The sequence below is a fragment of the Rhinatrema bivittatum genome, chromosome 1 (genome assembly GCF_901001135.1).
Source record: "Rhinatrema bivittatum chromosome 1, aRhiBiv1.1, whole genome shotgun sequence".
Taxonomy (NCBI): Eukaryota; Metazoa; Chordata; class Amphibia; order Gymnophiona; family Rhinatrematidae; genus Rhinatrema; species Rhinatrema bivittatum.
In genome coordinates this window covers 501,375,191-501,397,887 of record NC_042615.1, presented here as the reverse complement: position 1 = coordinate 501,397,887, position 22,697 = coordinate 501,375,191, and the positions used below count along the sequence as shown (strand labels likewise).

The 22,697-nt window shown below is 47.6% G+C and overlaps 1 protein-coding gene across 1 annotated transcript in view; it reads right to left on the bottom strand.

The window, feature by feature from the left end:
* Nucleotides 1–248: 248 nt before the first annotated feature.
* IRAK1 (interleukin 1 receptor associated kinase 1) overlaps nucleotides 249–22,697 on the bottom strand; it is a 126,432-nt gene continuing 103,983 nt past the window's right edge. Inside the window, exons 10-14 of the mRNA XM_029609860.1 lie at nucleotides 19,831–19,899; nucleotides 11,648–11,866; nucleotides 9,825–10,464; nucleotides 7,265–7,378; nucleotides 249–1,383 (exon numbers count right to left, since the gene is read on the bottom strand). Of these exons, the coding sequence (XP_029465720.1) occupies nucleotides 1,322–1,383; nucleotides 7,265–7,378; nucleotides 9,825–10,464; nucleotides 11,648–11,866; nucleotides 19,831–19,899 (1,104 nt within the window). The 3' untranslated portion in view covers nucleotides 249–1,321. The remainder of the gene's footprint in view (nucleotides 1,384–7,264; nucleotides 7,379–9,824; nucleotides 10,465–11,647; nucleotides 11,867–19,830; nucleotides 19,900–22,697) is intronic.

The following is a 22,697-nucleotide window of genomic DNA, read 5'->3' as shown; positions in this document are numbered from 1 at the left end:
TGTAGGGTAGAGTTCTGCACATTTTATATCCTGCACGATATAAGATACATGAGCATGCGCTTGCACGCTTTTAAAGTTATCCTTCCTGCTTCTTAAGTCTCATGCCATAGAGTTTATAGTATGGACCTTCCATCGCTCTGGTAGCCTTTCCCAGACTCGCTTCAAACTTGCCTATATCTTCCTTCGCCTCCAGGGGCAGAGTCTGTTCTCCTTCTCCTACAAGGCTTGATTCACACTTGCAAAAAATCTCTCAACAACAAAGTAATTGATTTATTGAAGTGACATCCTCAGACCTAGAAGTGGCAAACAAATCCATCCATCCCCCTAAGTAGCTCTGAATTATTTTCCATTGACAACAGCAGTGATTTCCCCCATCCCCACAGTTGTCGTTTATAAGAATACCTCCACTCATTTCATATTCTTCCCATGAAGACGACAACAGCAATGGGTACTAGTTTTAATTATTTCATTCAAATTTTTCACCTATTAAATAAATACAAATTCATAAAAGAGAAGGAATCATTTGTGAACCTACGAATAGGGAAAAAAAAAAAAGCTGAAATGGTACAATACTGTTGATTTGGAAGGGGGCGGGGAACACATCAAATGATTACGTATGCAGATAAAGGCAGGGGTGGTATTTTCTGTATGACATTTGAAGTTAAAAAAAAAAATAGGTGCATTTCACCTTTCCCCCATCTTACTACACACATGGAAATACTGACACAAGGAGGGACAGGGACCATGGGAGGAAGCACATCCAGTTCCAGCAAGGCAGCCAAAACTTACTGTTACCATCCTGCCTGGCGCCGGAAAGGAAAGGTGCAGTCAGATGCGGGAACAGACGAATCCTGCCAGCACTGACTCAAGTCAGCATGGGGAAGCAGGACTAGCCCTTGGACCATTCAGAAGACCAGGCTCTCAGGCACAGGTGCACACACACACGCTACAGGAGAGGTGTAGCACGTGGTACCGATTCATAGTAACCTAATATATTACGGCAGAAAAAGGCCAGACTAGGCCCATCCACCGCATCCAGTTGCGATTCGTCCAGTTTGGTGAAATGTGCATACAACACCCATCTTCATGTCCTCACACAGCACCTGAAAAGTTACCAGGATGCAGTATGATGCTATGTATTTTTTTGTTTAAAAACTCAGCTGCTGGTACAAGGCTGGTAGGAGGGTTGTTTCTACTGCGAACAGAGCTCCCATGAGGTCTAGGATGGGAGATGCAATCTTCACGGACACAGATGGAAGCGTTAGCTTCACGCCTGTGGGATGGAGTGGGCTCGCACTGTGATGAGAACCAGCACCAGCCGCTAATAATCAAAGTCATCACTTTCCTCCGGTCCCCCGTAGCCTCTGACCACTGACCCAAATTCTAGAAAACAAACAGGCAAAAAACAGCCACACATTGAAAGAAGAATAAAAGCAATAAAAAGAACACCCTGTACCACCGACATTTCATATAGCTATAAGCATCAGATTTTTGGCTGCTCCTTGGCATACAAGAGAGCAGACAGCTTCTAGTGAGGTCCCAAAATGCCATCACAAATTCAAGGTGTTGGACTGGTTTAGTCTTTGGCACTTATTGGTTCTGATGTCACAACTCGAGTTAGCATTTGTACTAACAAGTTCACCGCAGTGTGTTTAGGCATTTATGTATAGTACAGGGGTAATGAACTCTGGTCCTGGACTGCCATGGAAAGGAGACAATTCCAGAGTCTCCTTGCTGTTGAAATAAACCCGACCTCCTGTGCATCTCTATCATATCTCCCCAATCCACCTTTCCTCTAGGGTGTACATGTTTAGATCTTTAAGTCTATCCCTATATGCTTTAAAACAAACAAAAGGCTACTGGTAGCCATCCTCTGGCTCGACTCAAACCAATCTGTATCCTTTTGAAGGTGTGTTCTCCAGAATTATGTACACTATTTCAAAGGAGGTCTCACCAGAGACACATGCAGTAGTAAAGCAGAGCTGCTTACCTGTAACAGGTGTTCTCCCAGGACAGCAGGATGGTAGTCCTCACATATGGGTGAATAGCAAGCTACAGGCTGAGTCATACGTACGAGGCCAAGCAGCACCGAACATGTGCAACAGGCACAACAACTGGGGTGCTGTTGGCAAGGATGAGAGAGCCTGAAATTCACAGCGGGTCGAGGTAGGACGAGTTGGGTTCCTGCACTGGAAACAAATTTGTTTTTAGGACAGACTGGCCAAAGACTGAACCCTGTCATCCAGCCTTGTCCAGGCAGTAGTGAGCTGTGAAGGTGTGGAAAGAGCTCCATGTCGCAGCCCTGCAGATGTCAGCAATCGGTAGTGTGCTACTGACGTTGCCATAGCCCTGACTGACTGTGCCTTCACTCGTCCCTGTAGAGGAAGGCCTGCTTGCTGGTAACAGAATGCGATGCAGTCTGCCAACCAGTTTGACAGTGTTTGCTTGCCCACTACATTCCCAAGTTTGCTCTTACCAAAAAAGAGTCAAAGAGTTGGGTGGACTTCCTGTGGGCTGTAGTGCAATCTAAGTAAAACGCAAGAGCACGCTTACAGTCCAAGGTGTGGAGAGCTCGCTCACCTGGTGAGCGCGAGGTCTTGGAAAGAAAGTGGGCAAGTCTATGGACTGATTTAAATGGAAATCAGTTACCAGCTTAGGAAGGAATTTAGGGTGAGTGTGGAGAACCACCCGGTCATGGATGAACCTTGTGTAGGGTGAGTAGGTCACAAGGGCCTGTAACTCACTCACTCTGCGAGCAGATGTGACGGCTACTAGGAAAAGAAAAGAACTTTCCCTGTAAGGTATTGAGTTCACAGGAGTGCAAGGGCTCAAAAAAAGAGTGTGTGCATAAGCTGTGCAAGTACGACATTGAGGTCCCATGTCACAACCGGTGGCCGTAGAGGAGGCTTAAGGCTCTACTAAGCCTCTCATGAAGCGACTCACCAGGGCATCCCCTATTTGATGGAAAGCAGAGATGGCACTAAGGTGCACTCTGATAGATGTCTGGAGACCAGATTCCGAGAGGTGCCAGAGATAATCCAGACTATGTGGGGCAAGAAAAAGGATCCAAGCCCTTTTGTGTGCACCACAAGGTAAATCTCTTCCATTTAGAGCAGTAGGATTTCTGCGTGGAAGGCTTCCGTGAAGCTACTAGGACTTGAGATACGTCACTTGAAATGTTGAGTGGTTGCAGTACCAGCCTTTCAACATCCAGGCCGTCAGAGAGAGGGCCTGGAGGTTCAGGTGGTGTAACTTGCCATGATTCTGTGTGATGAGGTTGGGCGAAGTGCCCAGACGAATGGGATCCTGGACAGAAAGGTCGTGAAGTATGGGAAACCAAAATTTGGCACAGCCGGTACAGGGCTATGAGAATCATTAAGCTTCGGTCCTGTTGTAGCTTCACGAGAGTCTTGCTTATTAGCAGAATCTGAGGATACACATAAAGCAGGCCTTTGTTCCAGGGACAGGTGAAGGCATCCCTGGCTGGTGCATGCCAGTCCCTTTGCAGGGAGCAGAAGCTTTCCATGTGGTTCTGACTGTACACAAAGAGGTTGATGGTCAGATGACCCCACCGGTGGAAGATTCTGCTCGCAACCGAGGGACCCAGAGACCATTCATGGCAGTCCACCAATGCATTCTGTGTGCCCACTCGATAAGTGGCTCGCAGAAAAATGGAATGCAACAGGGCCCAGGCTCAAATCTGTGCCACCTCCTGGCAAAGCAGATAAGAGCCCGTGCCCCCCTGTTTGTTCAAGTATCACATTGCAACCTGGTTGTCTGTTTGAATCAGGACAACTTTGTTGGAGAGGTAATCCTGAAATGCATAAAGAGAGTATCGCATCGCTCGAAGCTCCAGAAAGTTGATTTGATGGGTCGCTTTGGCTTTTGTCCATGTCCCTTGAGTTTGAATGCCTTGGATGTGGGCTCCCCAACCTAGGTTGGAGGTGTCCATAGTTAACGTCACCTGAGGAGCTGGTTACTGGAAAGGAAGACCCACTTGTAAATTGACTTTGTGTGTCCAGCAGGCAAGGGACAGACAAAGCTGGCTGGATATGTGTACCATGGACAACAGTGGCTGAGTAGCTTATCACCACTGGGATTTCAGAGCCCATGGCAAGACGTGCCATAGGGGTGACATGGACAGTTGATGCCATGTGGCCGAGCAACCTTAGTAGCTGGCCAGCTGATGCTCTTTTTTTAAACGGCAGATAAAGCTGGCAAGGTTGGACAGCATAATCACATTGTCATTGGGTAAGAATGCTCTAGACAGTGTTGTGTCTAGATCTGCTCCTATAAAGGAGAGAAGATGAGACGGTCAATTGGGATTTGGGGTAATTTATTAGAAATCCCAATGAGTTTAGAAGCCTTATGGTGAGAGAGTAGAGGGCTCCTTGTTTTGTCTGGCTTTTTATGAGCCAGTCGTCCAGGTATGGAAAAATGTATATGCCGCTGTTGTGTAACTGCACAGTCACGACTGCCAGGCACTTCATAAAGACTCGAGGCACAGAGGCTAGACTGAATGGTAGTACCTTGTATTGATAGTGACTGCGGCCCACCACAAGTCGCAGATATTTGTGATGAGGAGGGGAGATCGCAATATGGGCATATGCGCTTGAAGGTCCAGAGAGCAGAGCAAATCCCCTTGTTGAAGTAGAGGAAGCATGGTGCTAAGGGATACCATCCTGAACCGTTCCTTGCTAAGAAATGTATTCAAGGCACGGAGGTCCAGAATAGACCGGAGGCCACCGGTCTTTTTTGGAATAAAGGAAATATCTGGAGTAGAACCCTTTTCCCTGCTGATTCGGTGGAACCGGTTCCACGGCTCTGACAGACAAAAGGGTTGAGAGCTCTGACTAGAGTTTTCCTGTGTGGTTGTCCCAACTCCAGGATGGATTGGGTGGGAAGTCCAGGGGTATTTTTGAAAAATTTAGACTGTAACCATGGGTCCGTGGTGATTGGATGCCAATTTGTTGCAAAGTGGTACAGATGGCCCTCTACTGGAATATGGGTGGTGCTCTCTGGGGGGGGGGGGGGGGGGGGGGGGGGGGGGGGGGGGGGAAGTCAAAATCCAGACCAGCTTGTGGAGCTGGCTGTGGTCTAGATGTTCTAGTTTGGCACGCATGTTCCCTCTGAGGTGCCCCAGCCGGTCGTGCACGGGATGCAGAAGGGTAATATCTGCGTGGCCTGTAGAATTGTTTGTGTTCTCTACACGTGGCCCTGCGGGCTACGGAGGGAACATCTGGGGAGACAGTTGACAACTGGCGCAGGGTCTCATGATGGTCCTTTAACTGGGCCACTGCATCCTGGATCTTATCCCCAAACAGGTTGTCTCCGGTACAAGGTAGATCTGTCAGTTTGTCCTGCACTTCCGGGCGTAGGTCTGAGGCCTTAAGCCAGGCCCAGCGTCTAGCACTTATGCCCGCTGCAGAGACTCTGGATGCTGTTTCAAAAGAATCGTAGGCAGCTCTGACTTCATGTTTACCTGCTTCCATTCCTTTTTGTAGGATGGAGGACAAGGCTTCTTTTGAAGCAAACAACTGCTCCATTTTGTCCAGGTGAGCGCGACTGCCTTTGGGGGTCATTTGTGCACAACTAGGGCATCGACGAACATCGTGCGAGGGGCCTAAGCATAAAACACATACTTCATGCAGGTCCATTTTGGACATGGTCCTCGGACACTCGGGGCATTTCCTAAACCCAGTCACCATGTTAAAATTTGGCGGGCTCACAGTTGGTGACCATCGGGCACCGAAGCAGTAAACCGCCAGGAACAGACCGCAAGTACCGGAAAAAAACAAACACTTAGGGGTAGATTTTCAGACAAGCGCGAACAGCCTACTTTTGTTTGCGCTCCAGGCGCAAACAAAAGTACGCTGGATTTTAGTAGATACGCGCGTAGTCGCGCGTATCGGCTAAAATCCTGGATCGGCGCGCGCAAGGCTATCGATTTTGTATAGCCTGCGCGCGCCGAGCCGCGCTGCCTCCCCCCGTTCCCTCCAAGGCCGCTCCGAAATCGGAGCGGCCTTAGAGGGAACTTTCCTTTGCCCTCCCCTCACCTTCCCCTCCCTTCCCCTACCTAACCCACCCGCCCGGCCCTGTCTACACCCCCCCCTTACCTTTGTCGGGGGATTTACGCCTCCCGGAGGGAGACGTAAATCCCCGCGCGCCAGCGGGCCTGCTGCGCGCCGGGCCGCGACCTGGGGGCGGGTACGGAGGGCGCGGCCACGCCCCCGGGCCGTAGCCACGCCCCGTACCCGCCCCCAAAACGCTGCCGACACGCCCCCGGAACGCCGCGACGACCGGGCCCGCCCCCCGACACGCCCCCCTCCGAGAACCCGGGACTTACGCGAGTCCCGGGGCTCTGCGCGCGCCGGGAGGCCTATGTAAAATAGGCTTCCCGGCGCGCAGGGCCCTGCTCGCCTAAATCCGCCCGGTTTTGGGCGGATTTAGGCGAGCAGGGCTCTGAAAATCTACCCCTTACTGAGCATTGGAGGGAATGGAGCACGATGGGGGACCCCCACTGAGGGATTTTTTGAGAAGATAAACTTCAAATAGTTCCATGAGGAAAGTTGTGAGAAATTTCTCACAGAGCTCCTCAACCATGAGGCAACTGCTGTGAGGAAGAAAAAAAAAAAAAAAAGACTGAAGGGGGACGGACCCCTGCTGGCTGCAGGGTTAGTGGCATGCTGGGCATGCTCAGTGTGCCAGTCAAAGTTCTAGAAACTTTGACAAAAGTGTTCCGTGATATGGGTGACATCTTTGATGGAGCCCTATGTGAGGACTACCATCTTGCTTGTCCTGGGAGAATATGGTCTTCTTTTTTCTCTCTCCATTTCTTCTCTTATATATCCAAGTATCTTTCTGGTTTATCTACCTGTTTGGCCATCTTAAGATCAAATATGATCACCCCCAGATCCCACTCTAAGTACGAATTCTTCTAAATTTTACCCCCATACTATAAGACTCCCTTGAGTTTTTACAACCCAAAACCCAATTCTGCATTTTTTTTTTAGCATTAAATCTTAGCTGCCAGACTGACTGCTGAAATTAGGGACTAGAATGTTCAGGGTTAAAGCACAGAATTGTGTATCTGGACTCTGCCCTCTCCTTACTCAACCCCTCCTTTTGGAGTCTTGAGCAAAAAACAAACAAACAAACAAAAAAAAACCCAAAAACAAAAACCACCACCCCTCACTCAAAAATCCCTCTGCATTCTCAGACTAAGCTCTTTGGACTAGGTTCACCAATATGGCCAAAAGGGTACCTGAAGACAGAAGTTCTGCACTGTCAATCCTCCCTTGCTCATACAGAGCAAACTGTTGCATGATCTTCTGCTTTGCCTGGTTCACCACAATCCTTGGCTGAGGCAGAGAGCTACCTGCAGGGGGAGTGAGAAAGAAAAGATTTTACACTGTTAAAAAGGCACAGAATGGATTATAAGGGATGGGGGTAAAGGAACAGGGAAACAGACTTTTGTGATTGGCTCACTCTACAGCTTTAGGGGTGATAATCTTTTCTTTACAAGATTTTAACCAAATAATGTGCCTTTTTTTCTAGAGAGGAATTAGGATATCATAACTCAGGATTGTAAGGCAACAGCTCGACTCTCGTCTTAGATTCTATCAGGCTGATATAGTACAGTGCGCTTGGCAGAAAATACTGCTTTTCTGTACACCCTCCGACTTAATATCCTAGGGATATTAAGTCAGAGGCTCCAAAGTTAAAAAAAAAATAAATAAAATTATATATATATATATATATATATATATATATATATAATATCTGCCCACTGGTCAGTGGGTTAAAAAAAAAAAAAGGACACTCAATTTTGCTTGCATCCGTTTTCCTAACCTGTGGCTGTCAGCGGGTTCAAAAACAGACGCCGGTAAAATTGAGCGTCTGTTGTCTGACCCATTGACAGCCATCCCCAATGCTAATAAGGAGGCGCTAGGGACGCGCTATTGTCCCCAGCACGACACCTAATTTAAAATAGAGAATCGCTTGCCTAGGAGAGGTGCCTGGGTGCGCGCTGGGAGAGCAAGCGTTCAACATGGAGAGCCGGCTCTCCCGCACTTTTTACAGAATCGGCCTGTATGAGAGGCTGCTACAGTTTGTCTTCCAGCTACTCATCAAGACAAAAAGTTCTGGCCTTCATAATCTTTCACTCTTTTCATCCCCTGTGGCATAAGCATGTACAAATCCAAGCCAGTTTTTTTTTAAATGGAAATTACATCCCAGACAATGAGCTCAAACACAGTTATATGATCATTGCCCCTTTGTGCCCAATGACAATTTCGATGAGGAAACACAGTCCAAGCTTCCTCATCCATGCTCACTCAGTTACTGCATTGTGCCAAAGTGACATGCAACCAGTAAACTGAGATGGATGGAAGCTGGCAGTCAGAGGGAAGAGGCACACACAGGTATCATCCACAGGGAGTTTTATCACGTGGGGACTTAACACCACTGAGGACTGAATGAGAAGCTTTAAGTTTTATTTAAAAGATTTTGTGTTTTGTTGTAAATGACGTAGGAACTATCCTGAACGAAGCGCAGCCTGCTTTCTGAGTAAAACAATCATCTTTTATACTGAAAGCGTCTTTGTGTTCTGCTGAGCTTCACACCCTCAGGGCCTTTGAATCTGCATGGCAGAAGCTATTCATAAACTCTGCTCTTCTGCTTTTTTAGGTGTGCATGACTCCCTCTAGTGGCAAACATACCCCAAATTAGAGCACCAATGTTGCCCAAGGTTGGACCCTGGCTGGGACATTCACGCTCCCTTCTGCCAGAATTACTGTGAGTAGCAGGGGTTAAGATTACTTATTGTATTCTATACATTCCTTGCAGGCGGGGCAGAAAAATAGCAAACCCATATAGTCACAGAGGGGTCAATATTCAAAAATGTTGTCTGGCTAAATTTGGGATCTTGGTGGATAAACCTGGTTTTAAATATCAAACCCCCCCCCCCCCAACCACATAAGCTTTAATTAGCTAAGTCATTATCTGGCTATAAAGAGAGAAGACGTGGTATGGGGACATTCGGGAGATGGGATTTCAACTTTGCCAGATAGCACTGATATTCAGTGTATGATCTTCAGAGCTACCCAGCAAGACTTATTTGGCCCTTATTTGGGTTAAGTTAAAAAAAAAAAAATACTGCTGCCATAGTGGTTCACTCCTCCAAAGCCTCCTAGTACCCCAGGAAGAGCAGCTCTTGCCTCCGCTCATGGAGTAAATATCTAAGCACTGGTACAGCACTTATAGCTGCTCAGTTACTCACCACAGACCTGCCAGGGCTGGTCGTTTCACTAGCAGCTGACCAATCTCTATTCCGAGACAGTCAGTTGGACACAATTAAAGCTTCTCCTCCTGCTGGGGTACCGGGAGGTTTTGGGGGTTTTTTTTTTGGGGGGGGGGGGGGTGTTCAGGGTGGTGCCCGGCTTTAAGGAGGAGGAGAGGACTGGACCACTACGTCAGCATTTTTTTAATTTTTTTTTTTTTTTTTTTAAACTTTGGAAGGGGTGAGTGGAGAGAAAAAAAGAAATCTGGGCCACTACAGCCCACATTCAGTAAGCCGGTATGCGGGAAAGTTACCCAGATAATTTTATATGGTTACTTTAACCAAGCATAGTAAGTGCTACTGAATACCTGGTTAAAGTTATCCAGGTAAAATTTGCCACCTGCCAACTTGATCTCTCAGAGCCAGTGACAGAAGTATTAGAACTAAGGCAGAGAGAGAGATCAGAAAGAAAAAGAATTACCCAAGGTTACCCAACACAGGGATCTGAGCCCAGAGCAGACTCTCTAGGCAAGTACTGCCTTACCTTGAGAACTGTCCACCACCCTCGCACACTCTGCATCGCTCGAGCTCCCGGGGCTCGTGCGGTGCAGGCCTTTGTTGCACTCGCAGGACTCATCCCTTGGTCCTCCCGCCAGCTTGCAGCAATGACTTCTGCCCCAGGAGGTCCATAAACCTGACCAGTCTTTGGCCCCCCGGGACATGCCGCTCTCCTGCCTGCTGTCAGAGATGAGCTGGGAGTGGGCCCTCAGCTCTTGCGAGCTGAGGGAGCGATAAGTATTAGACAGGCTCTCATCGCTCTCTACAGGATAGTTGAGTCTGCTCTGCAGCGCTAGCAGGTTTTGGCAGGAGACGCTAACGGGGAGGCTGTCCAGCCTGGAGTCTGGGGTACGTAAGGAGCTCTGTGGGCTGCTGGCCCGCCGCTGGTTGCCTGGTGCTGGTCGGCCACAGTGTCCCCTAGTGCCAGAGAAGTTGTGCAAGTGGGAGGGCTGGCAGCCAGGACTGAATTTATAAGTGTTCTCTTCAGGGGTGAGCAGCAAGCCCCGGAGGCTGTCGGCCAGCTCAGACGGAGAAGAGGCTACACTGCACAGAGAAGGTTCAGGGAAGTCCACAGAGGGGGACAGGCGTCGTAGCTGGTACTGAAGGGTTTCCAGCCGCTTGTACACCTGCAAGGGATGTAGACAAAATGAAATGTAAGAGGCATGACCACACCCTCCCACCACCACATAAAGATAGACACATGAAAACTCATACAGGCAAATCTCAAATTGTTGGAGCTCTCTCTTCTCTAGTCACCATTTCCTCTTTTTAAGGTGGAGGACTCTGACATCAAAACTAGTGACAGTACAATACAATTAAGCTTTGCTAGAGAGGTGCATGACCTTTAATCTTGGCTATGGGGATGATGGGGTGGGAAATCTTCCACAGAAAATGATGCTGGGGAGTGTTTAAAAATGCAATCCTTTCAGGACACAGGGATATAAAGCAACTTGCCTGAGGTCACACACAGTCAGGGGCAGTCAGGGTGTGAACTTGGAACAGACCACTGTTGAGTTCTTGAGAACTATCCGTACCCCTGTGCTGCATGAATTCCCAGGAGGATCAGTAGATTCCTGTCCCACTATCCTCTTTCCAGCAAGCGGCAGCTGCCTCTGCCCGTGGAAAGATGCCTTTTTCATTTTTGCTCTGGAATTTTTCTCTCTTTCCTCATCATGTGGCACCGAAGGTTAGATTTAGGAATTCCTTTCTATCAAATAAACGGATCAGCATGCCATAGGAGAGGCTTTGTTACACTTGTGCAGGAAGAAAGAACTGGGTGTCATAGGCTAGGCGAGCTCCGTCACAAGAGCCAGAAAACACAAAATAAAGAATTGCTTAATGCCTGTAAAGCTTGCTAGTGTTTTGTTCTCTGTGAGACTCCATCAGGGTGTCGTGAGGATATAAATGGATCAGTTGTTGCACTTCCCTGGACACCACCATGCCCTCAAGCCCCAGCCCCCACCACGTTCATGACATCACGGTGGCAAGTTTTACATGAATTAAATATCCTTTGCGCGTGTCTTCTGGCTCATATGACTGAACTCACCTAGACTTTCCCATCTAGCTCTCTTTCTTCCTTCATAAAATGTAAATCGAGATTTTACAGAGCACAGATCAGTTTATTCAGTAGGAAGGGATTCTTACTTCTAGCCTTAGCTGGCATAAGAAGTCATCAACACAGCCCATCCGAAGATAGAAGCATGATGCAGGATGATGGCATCAGTTCTGTGACAGCTGATTTGTTCACACTAACATGCAACATCAGCCCTGGAAAAAAGGGAGCAAGCTGAAAACATGAGTACTGTCCACCTCTGCCATCTTGGGCCTTTTTTTCCGACGATCAAGGCACTGGCAGGCCAGCTCGCACAACTCCAGGGACACAGACTCAGGACAATGGCCTGGCCGGCGGTCCAAATATTTCTTGCAGATGCGTGATGCGATCCACCGGGCTCTGTCATCACGGGCCGTGCTGCTACATGGATTTTTCTGCTGCTCCTCTGTCATCACCTCCTCACTGATCAGATCCTTCTGTAGGATAGGAGAGGGGAAAGACTGCTAAGGTCCACAATATTGATCTCCATCCCAAAAGCCAGCCTCATGACAGAGAGAGGTCCACAGAGTGTGGACGAGGGGATTACAGAGAGAGACAGAGAAAGGATGAGATGCAGAAAGAGGGGGCTGGGGAGGAAGTAAGAGAGAACGAACAGAGACAAGACTGATGCCATGGGATGGACACATCCAAAAGAGATAAAGAAGAAGAATAGATAAAATAGTTGAAAAAAAATCAAGTTATTAAAGTAGAGACGTTTTCTTTTCAAAATGCCCGACTCAGGCCAAGTTTCGCAGCTCAACAGCTGCTGCCTCAGGGGCTTACAGTGCACAATCCAGCGTTCAGTCTCTACTAGTTGTCTGTAACTTACAGTAGAGCATGAGAGAAAGCCAGGTCATGTAAAGCAGCTGAACATCACAGACAGGCCGATACAGAAAAACACACGGGAGAGCCGGTGAGTGCCCGCTCAGGCCACTCTCCTGGGCGCGCGATTCAGGAGGGTGGCCTATGCAAATTAGGGTGTGCGGTAAAAAGAGGCGCTAGGTTCACTAGCGCGTCCCTAGTGCCTCCTTTTTGACAGAGCGGCAGCTGTCAGCAGACGCTCAATTTTGCTGGCGTCTGTTCTCAAACCCGCTGACAGCCACGGGTTTGGAAAACGGATGCAAGCATAATTGAGCGTCCATCTTCCGACCCGTGGGCCGATTTAAAATTTTTTTTTACATTTTTTATTTTAAAATTTTTGGGGCCTCCGACTTAATATCGCTATGATATTAAGACGGAGGGTGTACAGAAAAGTAGTTCTTTCTGCTTTTCTGTACACTTCCCCGGCGCTGGCAGGCGTTAATTTTTGAAAGTAAAATATGCGGCTTGGCTGCACATTTTGCTTTCTGGATCAGGCGGGAATAACTAATAGCGCCCGCAACATGCATTTGCATGTTGCGGGCGCTATTAGTTTCGGTGGGGTTGGCTGCACATTTGACGCGCTATTACCCCTTACTGAATAAGGGGTAAAGCTAGTGCGTCGAAAGCGCACAGCCAAACCCGGGCTAACAGTGCGCTCCACTGGAGTGCACTGTACTGTATCAGCCCGAGAGTTAAACTGATACACAAAAAGGGGCCTATTTGCTAAGCACATGCCCTTTTACTGTAAAGTAAGTTACTGTGGGATTCACTAAACTGTGGTACATGCCCTTTTCCCCCGCCTCCCCTTTAACTTGCCCCTGCACAGACCACATCCTCAAACGTACAGGTGAGTCCAGGGTCTGCAAGGGACAGGAGCGATTCCTATGCAATCCCACCCTGCTAGAGCTTCAGCAAAACACCCTATGGCTCCAGGTGATTCAAAGTATGGCAGCAGGATTGATTTTTGCTTGCCCAAGGAGAATGAGTGTAAGGTCACTGTTGAATGAACTACACTGGCTCCCATTAGAGAAAGGGATTATGATCTTAATGTACAAAGTAGTCTGGGAAGAGGGAACAAAATACCTACGGAAGATAGTAGTGATATATGTACCAAGTCGTAATTTATGATCAGCACATGGTGTTTTGTTTGTAGTGCCAGAGGTTAGAGAGATCAAAAGGGCAGCTTTACGGAGTAGAATAGAAAAACTGGTTACCCTCTGTTAATTTTCATTCCTGTAGTACCACGGATCAGTCCAGACTCCTGGGTTTATTCATCCCTGCCAGCAGATTGAGACAGAGAAAGTTTCACTGACACTGCTTCATAAACCCCAGTGCCACTTGTAGTTCCCTCAGTATTGATCTGTACCCAAGCAAAAATCACTTGCAAAACTTTGAATAAAAATCTGTATTCCTTAATCTAAAAAAAAGTGTGTACCAAAAAGATTACAGCTAAGCTGAGGACTTTCCACCTCCACAGATCGGGCTGGTTCTGGACTGATCCGTGGTATTACAGGAACGAAAATTAGCAGGTAAAAAACAATTTTTTCTTTTTCCCTGTACGTACCCCGATCAGTCCAGATTCCGGGGATGTACCAAAGCTCCCTACTGAGGATGGGACCTGGAGAGTCCCGCTCATAAGACACTTTCGCCAATGACAGAGACTCAGGATCCCCTACATCCAGCAGGTAATGCCTTGCAAAAGTATGCAGAGACTTCCAAGTTGCTGCTCCGCAAATTTCCTGTGGTGAAACCAATCGAGCCTCCACCCACGAAGTCGCCTGAGAGCGAGTAGAGTGAGCCCTCAAACCTTCAGGAACTTGATGGCCCTTGAGAACGTATGCCGACCCAATAGCCTCCTTAAGCCACCTCACAATGGTAGCCTTGGAGGTCTGGGAACCTTTCTTTAAATCACTCCATAAAATGAAAAGATGATCAGATTTCCTAAAATCATTAGTGACCTTGAGATACCTCAGTAAAGCACTGTGGACATCCAACAGCCTAAGCTCCTGTGCATGCGGCAAAGAAGCATCCAATTCCGGAAAAGCTGGAAGCTCCAAGGTCTGATTAACATGAAAAGCAGAGACTGTCTGCAATGAGACACCTGAATCAGAGATCTGAAGGAATGGTTCACGGCAAGATAAAGCCTGCAACTCTGAACCAATCCGTAGAGTAGCTCTTAAGGATTTCATTCTCAAGGTCGCCGTCTTAGTAGCCATTTGTTCTGCAAGGAGGATTTCTAAGAGTGCCTCACACAACTCTCGAAGAACTAGATTAAGGTTCCAGGAGGGACAGACTATCCACACTGGAGGATGCAAATTCTTAACTCCTGAATGAACCTAAGCACATCGGGATGGGAAGATAACTTGTACCATTCAACTTTCTCATGTATTTATTTATTTAAAGATTCTTGTATACCGTCGTTCATAATATACATCACAACAGTTTACATGTTACAAAATCATAAAATCATACTAAAATATCTAAAAGGTACAATAAAATGATAGAAAATAAAATTGTTAATCAATTATTAATAAAAGAACATAAAACAAAGTAAAAATAATGTTTCTTTAAACCAATTAGTCCTTTTTTTTCAAGATAATCGATATAAGCCTGTTCGAAAAGCCATGTTTTTAGAGCTTTTTTTTTAAAAAAAGCTTTAAACTCTGTAAGAAAGCCAGGGCCACTACCTGCACCCTGAGTGAGTTAAAAGCCAGACCTTTGACTAAATCTTCTTGCAGAAAAGACAATATGTGAGACGAGGACCGTAAGGCCTGTACTCTTTTAGACATGCATCATGCCTCAAAAATCTTCTAGATTTGAACGTACGACAGGGAAGTTGACATCTGCCTAGCTTGTAGAGGAGTAGTTATAACTGCCTCCAGGTATCCTCTCCATCTCAAACAAACATCGCCTCTCAAAAGCCAAGCCGCTAGACAAAAATGATCTGCCTGGTCTGAAAATAAGGAGCCCTGACGGAGAAGACAAAGAAGGTGACTGAAGCGTAACGGTCCGTCCACTGCTAAGTTGACCAGATCCGCGAACCATGGTTGATGAGGCCACTCCAGGGCTACCAACACCTCATCCCCCGGGTGCTTCTCTATCCGACAAGACCTTGCCCACTAGAGGCCAAGGAGGGAAAACAAAGCAGAATCCCCCAAGGCCAAGGTATCACCAGAGCAGAGACTCCCTCGGCCTCGTATTTTCTTCTTCAGTTGACAAAAACGAGGTGATTTTGCACTGAGACGAGTTGCCATCAAATTGACGTGGGGATAACCCCACCTTTCGCGGATGAGCTGCATCTCAGAGTCCGCCAATTCCCACTCTCCTGGATCCAACATTTTGCGATGAGAAAATCTGCCTGGATGTTTGATGCCTGCGATGTGAGATGCTGCTATCTGAATCAAGTACTGCTCCGCCCAAAAAAACAACTCAGCCTCCAGTGCTACATTTCGACTCTTGGTGCCTCCCTGTCGATTGATGTATGCTACGGTTGTCGCATTGTCCAACAAAACTCTCACCGAGTGGCCTTGAACCAGAGGTAGAAAAGCGAGCAAAGCTAACTGCACTGCTCTGTCTCCAAATGATTGATAGACCACGAGGCTTCTTCCAAAGACCAAGTGCCCTGGGCTGCTTGTCACTGGCACACTGCCCCCATCCAGAGACTGGCATCTGTAGTAAGAATTACCCAATTCAGATCCTCCAGATCAACACCCCACTGTAGATTGGATGTCTGTAGCCACCAAAAGAGACTGTCTTGCATCAGAGCATCGAGAGACACAGGCTGATGAAAGGCCTCTGATAATGGATTCCACCTCTCCAGAGAAGATTAATCACCTTTTGCACCGCGGTGCAACACCTGTCTAACGACTTTGCATTGATGAGCCAATCATCTAGATAAGGGTATACCAGCTCCCCTTGCACCTAAGAGCCGCAGCCATAACCACCATAACCTTGGTGAATGTGTGGGGCACTGTGGTCAGCCTGAAAGGAGTAGCCTGAAACTGGAAATGCTGACCCAGCACCATAAATCTCAGGAAGCACTGGTGATCTCGATGAATGGGAATGTGCAGATACACCTCCATCAAATTCAAAGCCAGAAACTCTTGGTTGCACACTGCCACAATCACAGCCAGTAAGGTCTCCATGCGAAACCTTCAATGCTGCATTTACTCACTTCAAGTCCAGAATGGGGCGAAAGGTGCCTGCTTTGTTTGGCACTACGAAGTAAATGGAGTATCGACCCTTGCCCCATTCGTCCACAGGGACCAGAATTATGGCCCCTAAGTTGCGCACCTTGTCTAAAGTCTCCCGAACTGCATGATGCTTTTCTAATGTCCCACAGGGGAAGACTAGAAACAGGTTGTGAACGGGGCGCATAAACTCTAATGTGTAACAGTCTCTTATTACACAGAGAACCCACTGATCTTGAGTAACTCTGGTCCATTCCCCGTAAAATCGCACTAGGCAACCCCCTATACAGGGAGTGACCGAGTCGGATGGCCTCGCCTCATTGAGAGGATTTGGCTCCCATAGCTCCACCACCTGTGGAAGCTCTGAAGGGCCTATGACCTCCATGAAAGGACTGACCCCAGGCCGGACCCCGAGAGAACTCTTTCTGCGACAATGGGGCACCTCTCAAATGGTGAGACCTCCTGCTGTCTCGAAAACCCGCCAGAGACTGAAAAGCCTGCTTGGTCCTAGGCTTATCCTCCAGTAACTTGTGAAGCTTATTCTCACCAAGTTGCTTCATCAGAGGCTCCAAGTCCCCTCCAAACAAGACACACCCTTTAAAGGGTAGCAAACCCAACTGGGACTTAGAAGATACATCCACTGACCAATTACAGAGCCACAGTAATTGCCTGGCCGCCACCACGGATACCATAATATGAGATGGTCCATATCACATTGTACAAAGCATTCGCCACATACACGACAGACTCCTCTAAGTGATCTGTGTTAAGCTTCTCACCATCCAACTTCACTTGTGCATCCTGAAGCTGCTGTAACCAGCGCAGACAGGCTCTCTGCATGAAGCTGGAACAAATGGCGGTCCACAGACTCAAAGCAGACACCTCAAAGATTCTTTTGAGATGAAGCTCTAGCTTCCAATCCTGGACATCCTTGAGAGCCATGGCACCTGCAACAGGTATAGTCTTCTTTGTGACCGCAGAGACTGCTGCGTCCACTTTTGGAAGCGAAAAAAGCTTTAACATCTGCTCAGGTAAGGGATAAAGCTTCAACATCGCTCTTCCCACCCTTAAACTGAAGTCAGGGGTACTCCATTCATGCTCCACCAATTGCTTCACGGACCTATGATAGGGAAACAAAGTTAGCGGGACCCTAAGGCCATTGAGGACTGGATATGTCCCGTCTATATCTGGATCCTCCTGATGGACCTTCAACCCCCAACTCTGAGGACCTGAAAAAAAAAAATGGAGTATCTTGGGGTCATCCCCTTCCAGAACCAGAAGGGCCCCCAGGTTGTCCCCCAGAGCTGTGTCAATCTGCTCCTGATCATCACCCTGTACCCCTGACAACGTTGCCTCCGCATCACTGGGGTGTTCCGGTGACCCAACAGAGCCATCGGTGTCATCTGCTGCTCCTCCCCCAACAAGTGCTGGGCACCGGAGGGTTGGACGCTTTGAGACAGACTGGGCCCCAGTCGCGAATCCGAAAGCCATGGGACACAGGGCCGGGGATGCCAGCCCTATCTGCTGGTATCCCCTCCCATCCTGCTGTGCTACATAAGCCTGATGAAGCAGCAGGATAAAAATCAGGGGAAAAAGCCCAGGTAGCCACAGGAAAAGGAGAGGCCCAATCCCCCATGGGCCATGAAACCAGCAAATCCTGCAAAGCTGCTCCCTCAGTGCCTCCCTGCCACTCCATGAGACCCGGGTGAACTGGGGAAAGTTGCAGAGGGAGATCCCCCTCCCCCTTGGAAGGCGTGGGTAAAAAAGTGTACTGGAGCCCAAAATGGCTGCCGCTCCTGCCTCAGGGGAGCTGGCAGGCCCAATGAGATTTGAACCATCACTGCTGGAGACTTTCGTGGCAGCCTCAGCAACAGTAATTTTTCGGCACTTCACAGCCATTGGGGGTTGGGAGGGTGCTTTACCTCCCGAAGTGCAATCTGAACAAAGCCCGGTGCGGCTGACACACCAGGAGTATGCCTCATGCGTGGCAAGCCGAGCCACGAAACCATCCCCCCCCCCCCCAAATCGGTGGGACCAAAAATCCTCCCCGCCAAGCTTAAACTCCATTGAGCCTCGGGCAAGAGGAAAAAAAATAAAATAAAAAAAATCGACCAGACCGAACATATGGTGGGGGAACGGGACCACAGAGTTTTACCGCTCAGCTGCTCCTTTCAGATACTTTAATGATAAAGTAAAAACAAAACAAAAGAAAAGAAAAAAAAACCACACACCACACAGGAAGAAGTCTAAGAAAATAGAAAGCTCCCCTCTCCTAAGGCTGAACGGCGCTGACCAGCTCAGCCAAAGTAACCAAGGAGAGGGAGAGACCCTAAAAGAAAGGAGAAGGGGGAGGGGGGGGGCGGCACAAAACCCCAGAGCCCCGAGCTCAAAGTTGCCTAGGTGGCCTCGTGGAGGGGAGGGGACCTGGACCACCAGATTTGCACCCCATGGATTACCAAGGATTGAGCATACAAAAAGGTCACAGACCTCCAGCTCGTCCACCTTGACCAAACAGAGAAAGGGTCTCCTCGGGATCCAAACCCCTGGGAAGGCTCACAAGAAAAAAAAAAAAAAAAAGCAAAAGAACCTAACAAACTGTAGAAACTGCAGGTTTATGCACCGGCCACCATCTGCTGGAGACAGAGAAATACTGAGGAACTGCAGGTGGCACCGGGGTATTATGAAGCAGTGTCAGTGAAACTTTCTCTGTCTCCATCTGCTGGCAGGGATGAATACATCCAGGAGTCTGGACTGATCCAGGTACGAACAGGGAAATTCAGTGTTTGGGCCATCATGGCGGAACTCAGCCCCAGTAGAAATCAGGTTGGAAACCAATTACTTATTGTTTAGAAAGATGGTGAAAGCTTGGCTGTATCCAAGTAAATAACAGAATCAGTGGATTTGATAAGACTACGTTTCTATCTGGAGTAATATTGTATTGCTTGTATGACTGCTTTATGTATTGTGAACTGCTCTGGTCAGGATGGTTTCTGAATGTGCAGTATTAAAAAGCCTGGAAATAAAAAATAGTTCTGTACAACAAAATGGTGCTGGCTGACCCTAGGCTTTCCTTGGCCTCTCAGGTGATGCCAATCAGCTGTTTTGCATACTCATATCACACCTGGTTTAGGCACCAGGAAATAACATGCAGAACTTATAGATTCTGTGTGTTATTTCTATTTTCACTGCACTAAAGCATTTACCTCAAACAAAAAAAAAAAAAAATATATTGCTGCAGCTTAACAAATAGGCCCCAAAGTGACACAAAGGAACCATCAGTATTTCTCAGTTCATCTTGGCCCTGTCAGCATTAGTCCCTTCTTCTCCCTTCCCCTCATCATGGCCCTTACCAAGTACTTGGTCTTGGCATTGCCGTCACTCTGAATGGCTTCCTGGCCTGTCAAAGCCTCTAACATCACCTGTGAAAAGATCACAGCACATGAAAGCATGACATTTTGCCCAACAGAAGAAAGAATGCCCAAGAGCGTTAACATTGTGTTTCAAAGCAAAAAAAGAAACAGTGAATTGGTTTTGCAATCCTAAATGTACACTGTGTGCCAATTAGAAGGAGACAAAGTGACATCAACCAGAAAAGGGATCTTGGAGTAATTATCTTAGATGACCCATACTCAAAGTGTGACTATACAATAGATCTAGCTTTTTATGATGAGAGGGAAGGAATGGAGAAATTACTACTTACCTGATAATTTCTCTACCTCTAAGGCAGGCAGGCCAATTCACACTATTTATTTATTTTGAATTTTTATATACCAACATTCTTGTACAATATACAAATCATATCGGTTTACAATACAACAGAGGGTTATGCACCCCTACCAGCAACTGAGTTAAAGCTGACGTCACGGATATATAGCCCTGCCATCAGCCCGCCAGTATTCTCTTAAAAAGCCAAACTGTGGACAAACTGATTATATTTGAAAATGATTATCAACCAACCGCTCATATTTCCAATCAATAGGGAACACTGAGCTCAGATAAAACAGAGAACAGTTAGTAAACTGAGTGACTGGGTTAAGCCATTTACCAGTCCTCCAAAAAGCATTCTGCATCATCCGTACCTAAAGGGGGAACTAAAAGCACAAATCAGCAGCTGAGGGCGGGTCGGGGATTGGCCTGCCTTCCTTAGAGGAAAGGAAATTATCAGATAAGTAGTAATTTCTCCTTCCTCTGCACCCAGGCAGGCCAATCCCCACAAGTGGGATGTACTAAAGCTACTCCTGACAGGGCAGGAGGCTGCCTATAGTCCAGTCAACACTGCCAGTGTGTACGTGGCCTCCTGCCTAGCCTGAACATCCAAGTGCTAATGCTTGAAAAAGGTGTGTAAAGATGACCACATCCGCACTTAGCAAATAGACAGGAGACAAATGAATCTCCGCCCACGATGCCGCCTGAGTCCTTGTGGAATACGGTTTAATCTGCTTCAGCATAGGCGGTTGTAATGACTTCCTTAATCCAATGGGCTATAGTTGCCGGTTCACTTTGTTTACTTCCACCATGCATAACAAACAACCGATCAGACTTCTGGACTGAATTAATAACCTTCAAGTACCACAACAAATGATGCTTGATGTCCAAGGTATGCAAAAAAGACGATACAATACTCATCTCTGTCCCTGTCCAACATGGGCAGGGAAATGGATTGATTCAAATGAAATGAAAAAATTGCAGTGTCTGAAGCTGTACCGCTCCTGAAGTCATATGCAGAAAAGGCTCGAGACAAGAATGGTATTTCAGAGCCTGAAGCTCAGAAATCTAATAGATTGAAGACAGTTTTTCTAGTAGCAAAGTAAGCAGCCACAAGGAAAGGCCATGTAGTGGCCGAAAAGTTGTACCTGCCAAGAAATTCAGGACCAGATTAAAGCTTCCACAGAGGCACCGGCAGTCACAATGAAGGACGAAGATGCTTAACTCCCTTCAAGAACCAGGGCACATTGGGATGGGAAGACAAAGGCCCACCATTGACTTGCCCCTATAACAAGTGAGGGCTGCCACTTGAATCTTCAAGATATTAAGGGCCAAATCTATACGCAAGCCCCCCTGTAAAAATTCCAAAAATCAGTGGAAAATTCGCTCCGTACACCAGGCTTTGAAAATTCTCCAAACTCTCATAGTCCAGAGACACAAAGTTTCCTGGTCTTAAGTAAAGTGGAAATTACTGCAGGTGAATAACCACGTTTCAACAACCTACCCTCTGAAGGGCCAAACCGTAAGACAAAATTGACCCTGCCACAACAGATTCTTCCGTGAAGGCAGCCTGAGAAGAATGCCCACTAGCAATCTCTGCATATCAGCATACCACAGCCTCCAGGGCCAATCCGGAACCACCAAAAGTAAGATGCTGGTCTAGATTACAATATTTGAATGATTTTGCCTATCAGTGGCCAGGATGGAAGGCCCATGGCAGGCTGCCACAGTCAAACCTGAACAAGAGCATTGATGCCCAATGCTTTCAGATTCCACCTGTGAATGAAAAACTGCGGCACTTGTGTTGTCGGATGTCACCTGCAATCTAGGTACAGGTGGCCCTGCGCTCCACTATGAGCTGAAAGGCTTCATCCGCTAACTCCCATTCTTCTGGATACAAACTCTTCCTGCTGAGAAAGTCTGCTCTGATATTGTCTTTTCTGGCAATGTGGGAGGCGGATATGTCTGGCAGATGTTGCTCTGCCCATATCATGAGTGCATCTATCTTCTCAACCATCTATTGACTTGTTTCCACCCTGATGATTGATATAGGCCACTGTTGTCACATTGCCGACATTATTCGGACTGCCTGAGCCTCTGGAGGCTTGGGGAACCGCAAGCATACCAGCCGTACTGCCAGTGCTTCCAATCGGTCAATACTCCACTGCTGTTTCTTGGCATTCCAGCGACCTTACACCATCAACTCCTGACAGCGAGTCCCCCACTCCAGGAGGCTCGCATTTGTCATGAGCACTAGCCAATCCAGCTTCTCCAAGGAAACACCATTCCTAAGATAATCTGCCTGCAACCAATCACTGCAATTGGACGCTCACCTCCAATGGTAAGAGAAGCCTCACCACATAGTCCTGTGACTGCAGACTCTAGCGGGTTAGTAACGTGCGTTAAGAGGTCACATATGCACCCTTGCCTAGGGAACAACTTCCAACGTGGCTGCCAAAGCCAGGACCTAAATATAAGACTACACTGTTGGGCGAACAGTCCTTCTCAGGGT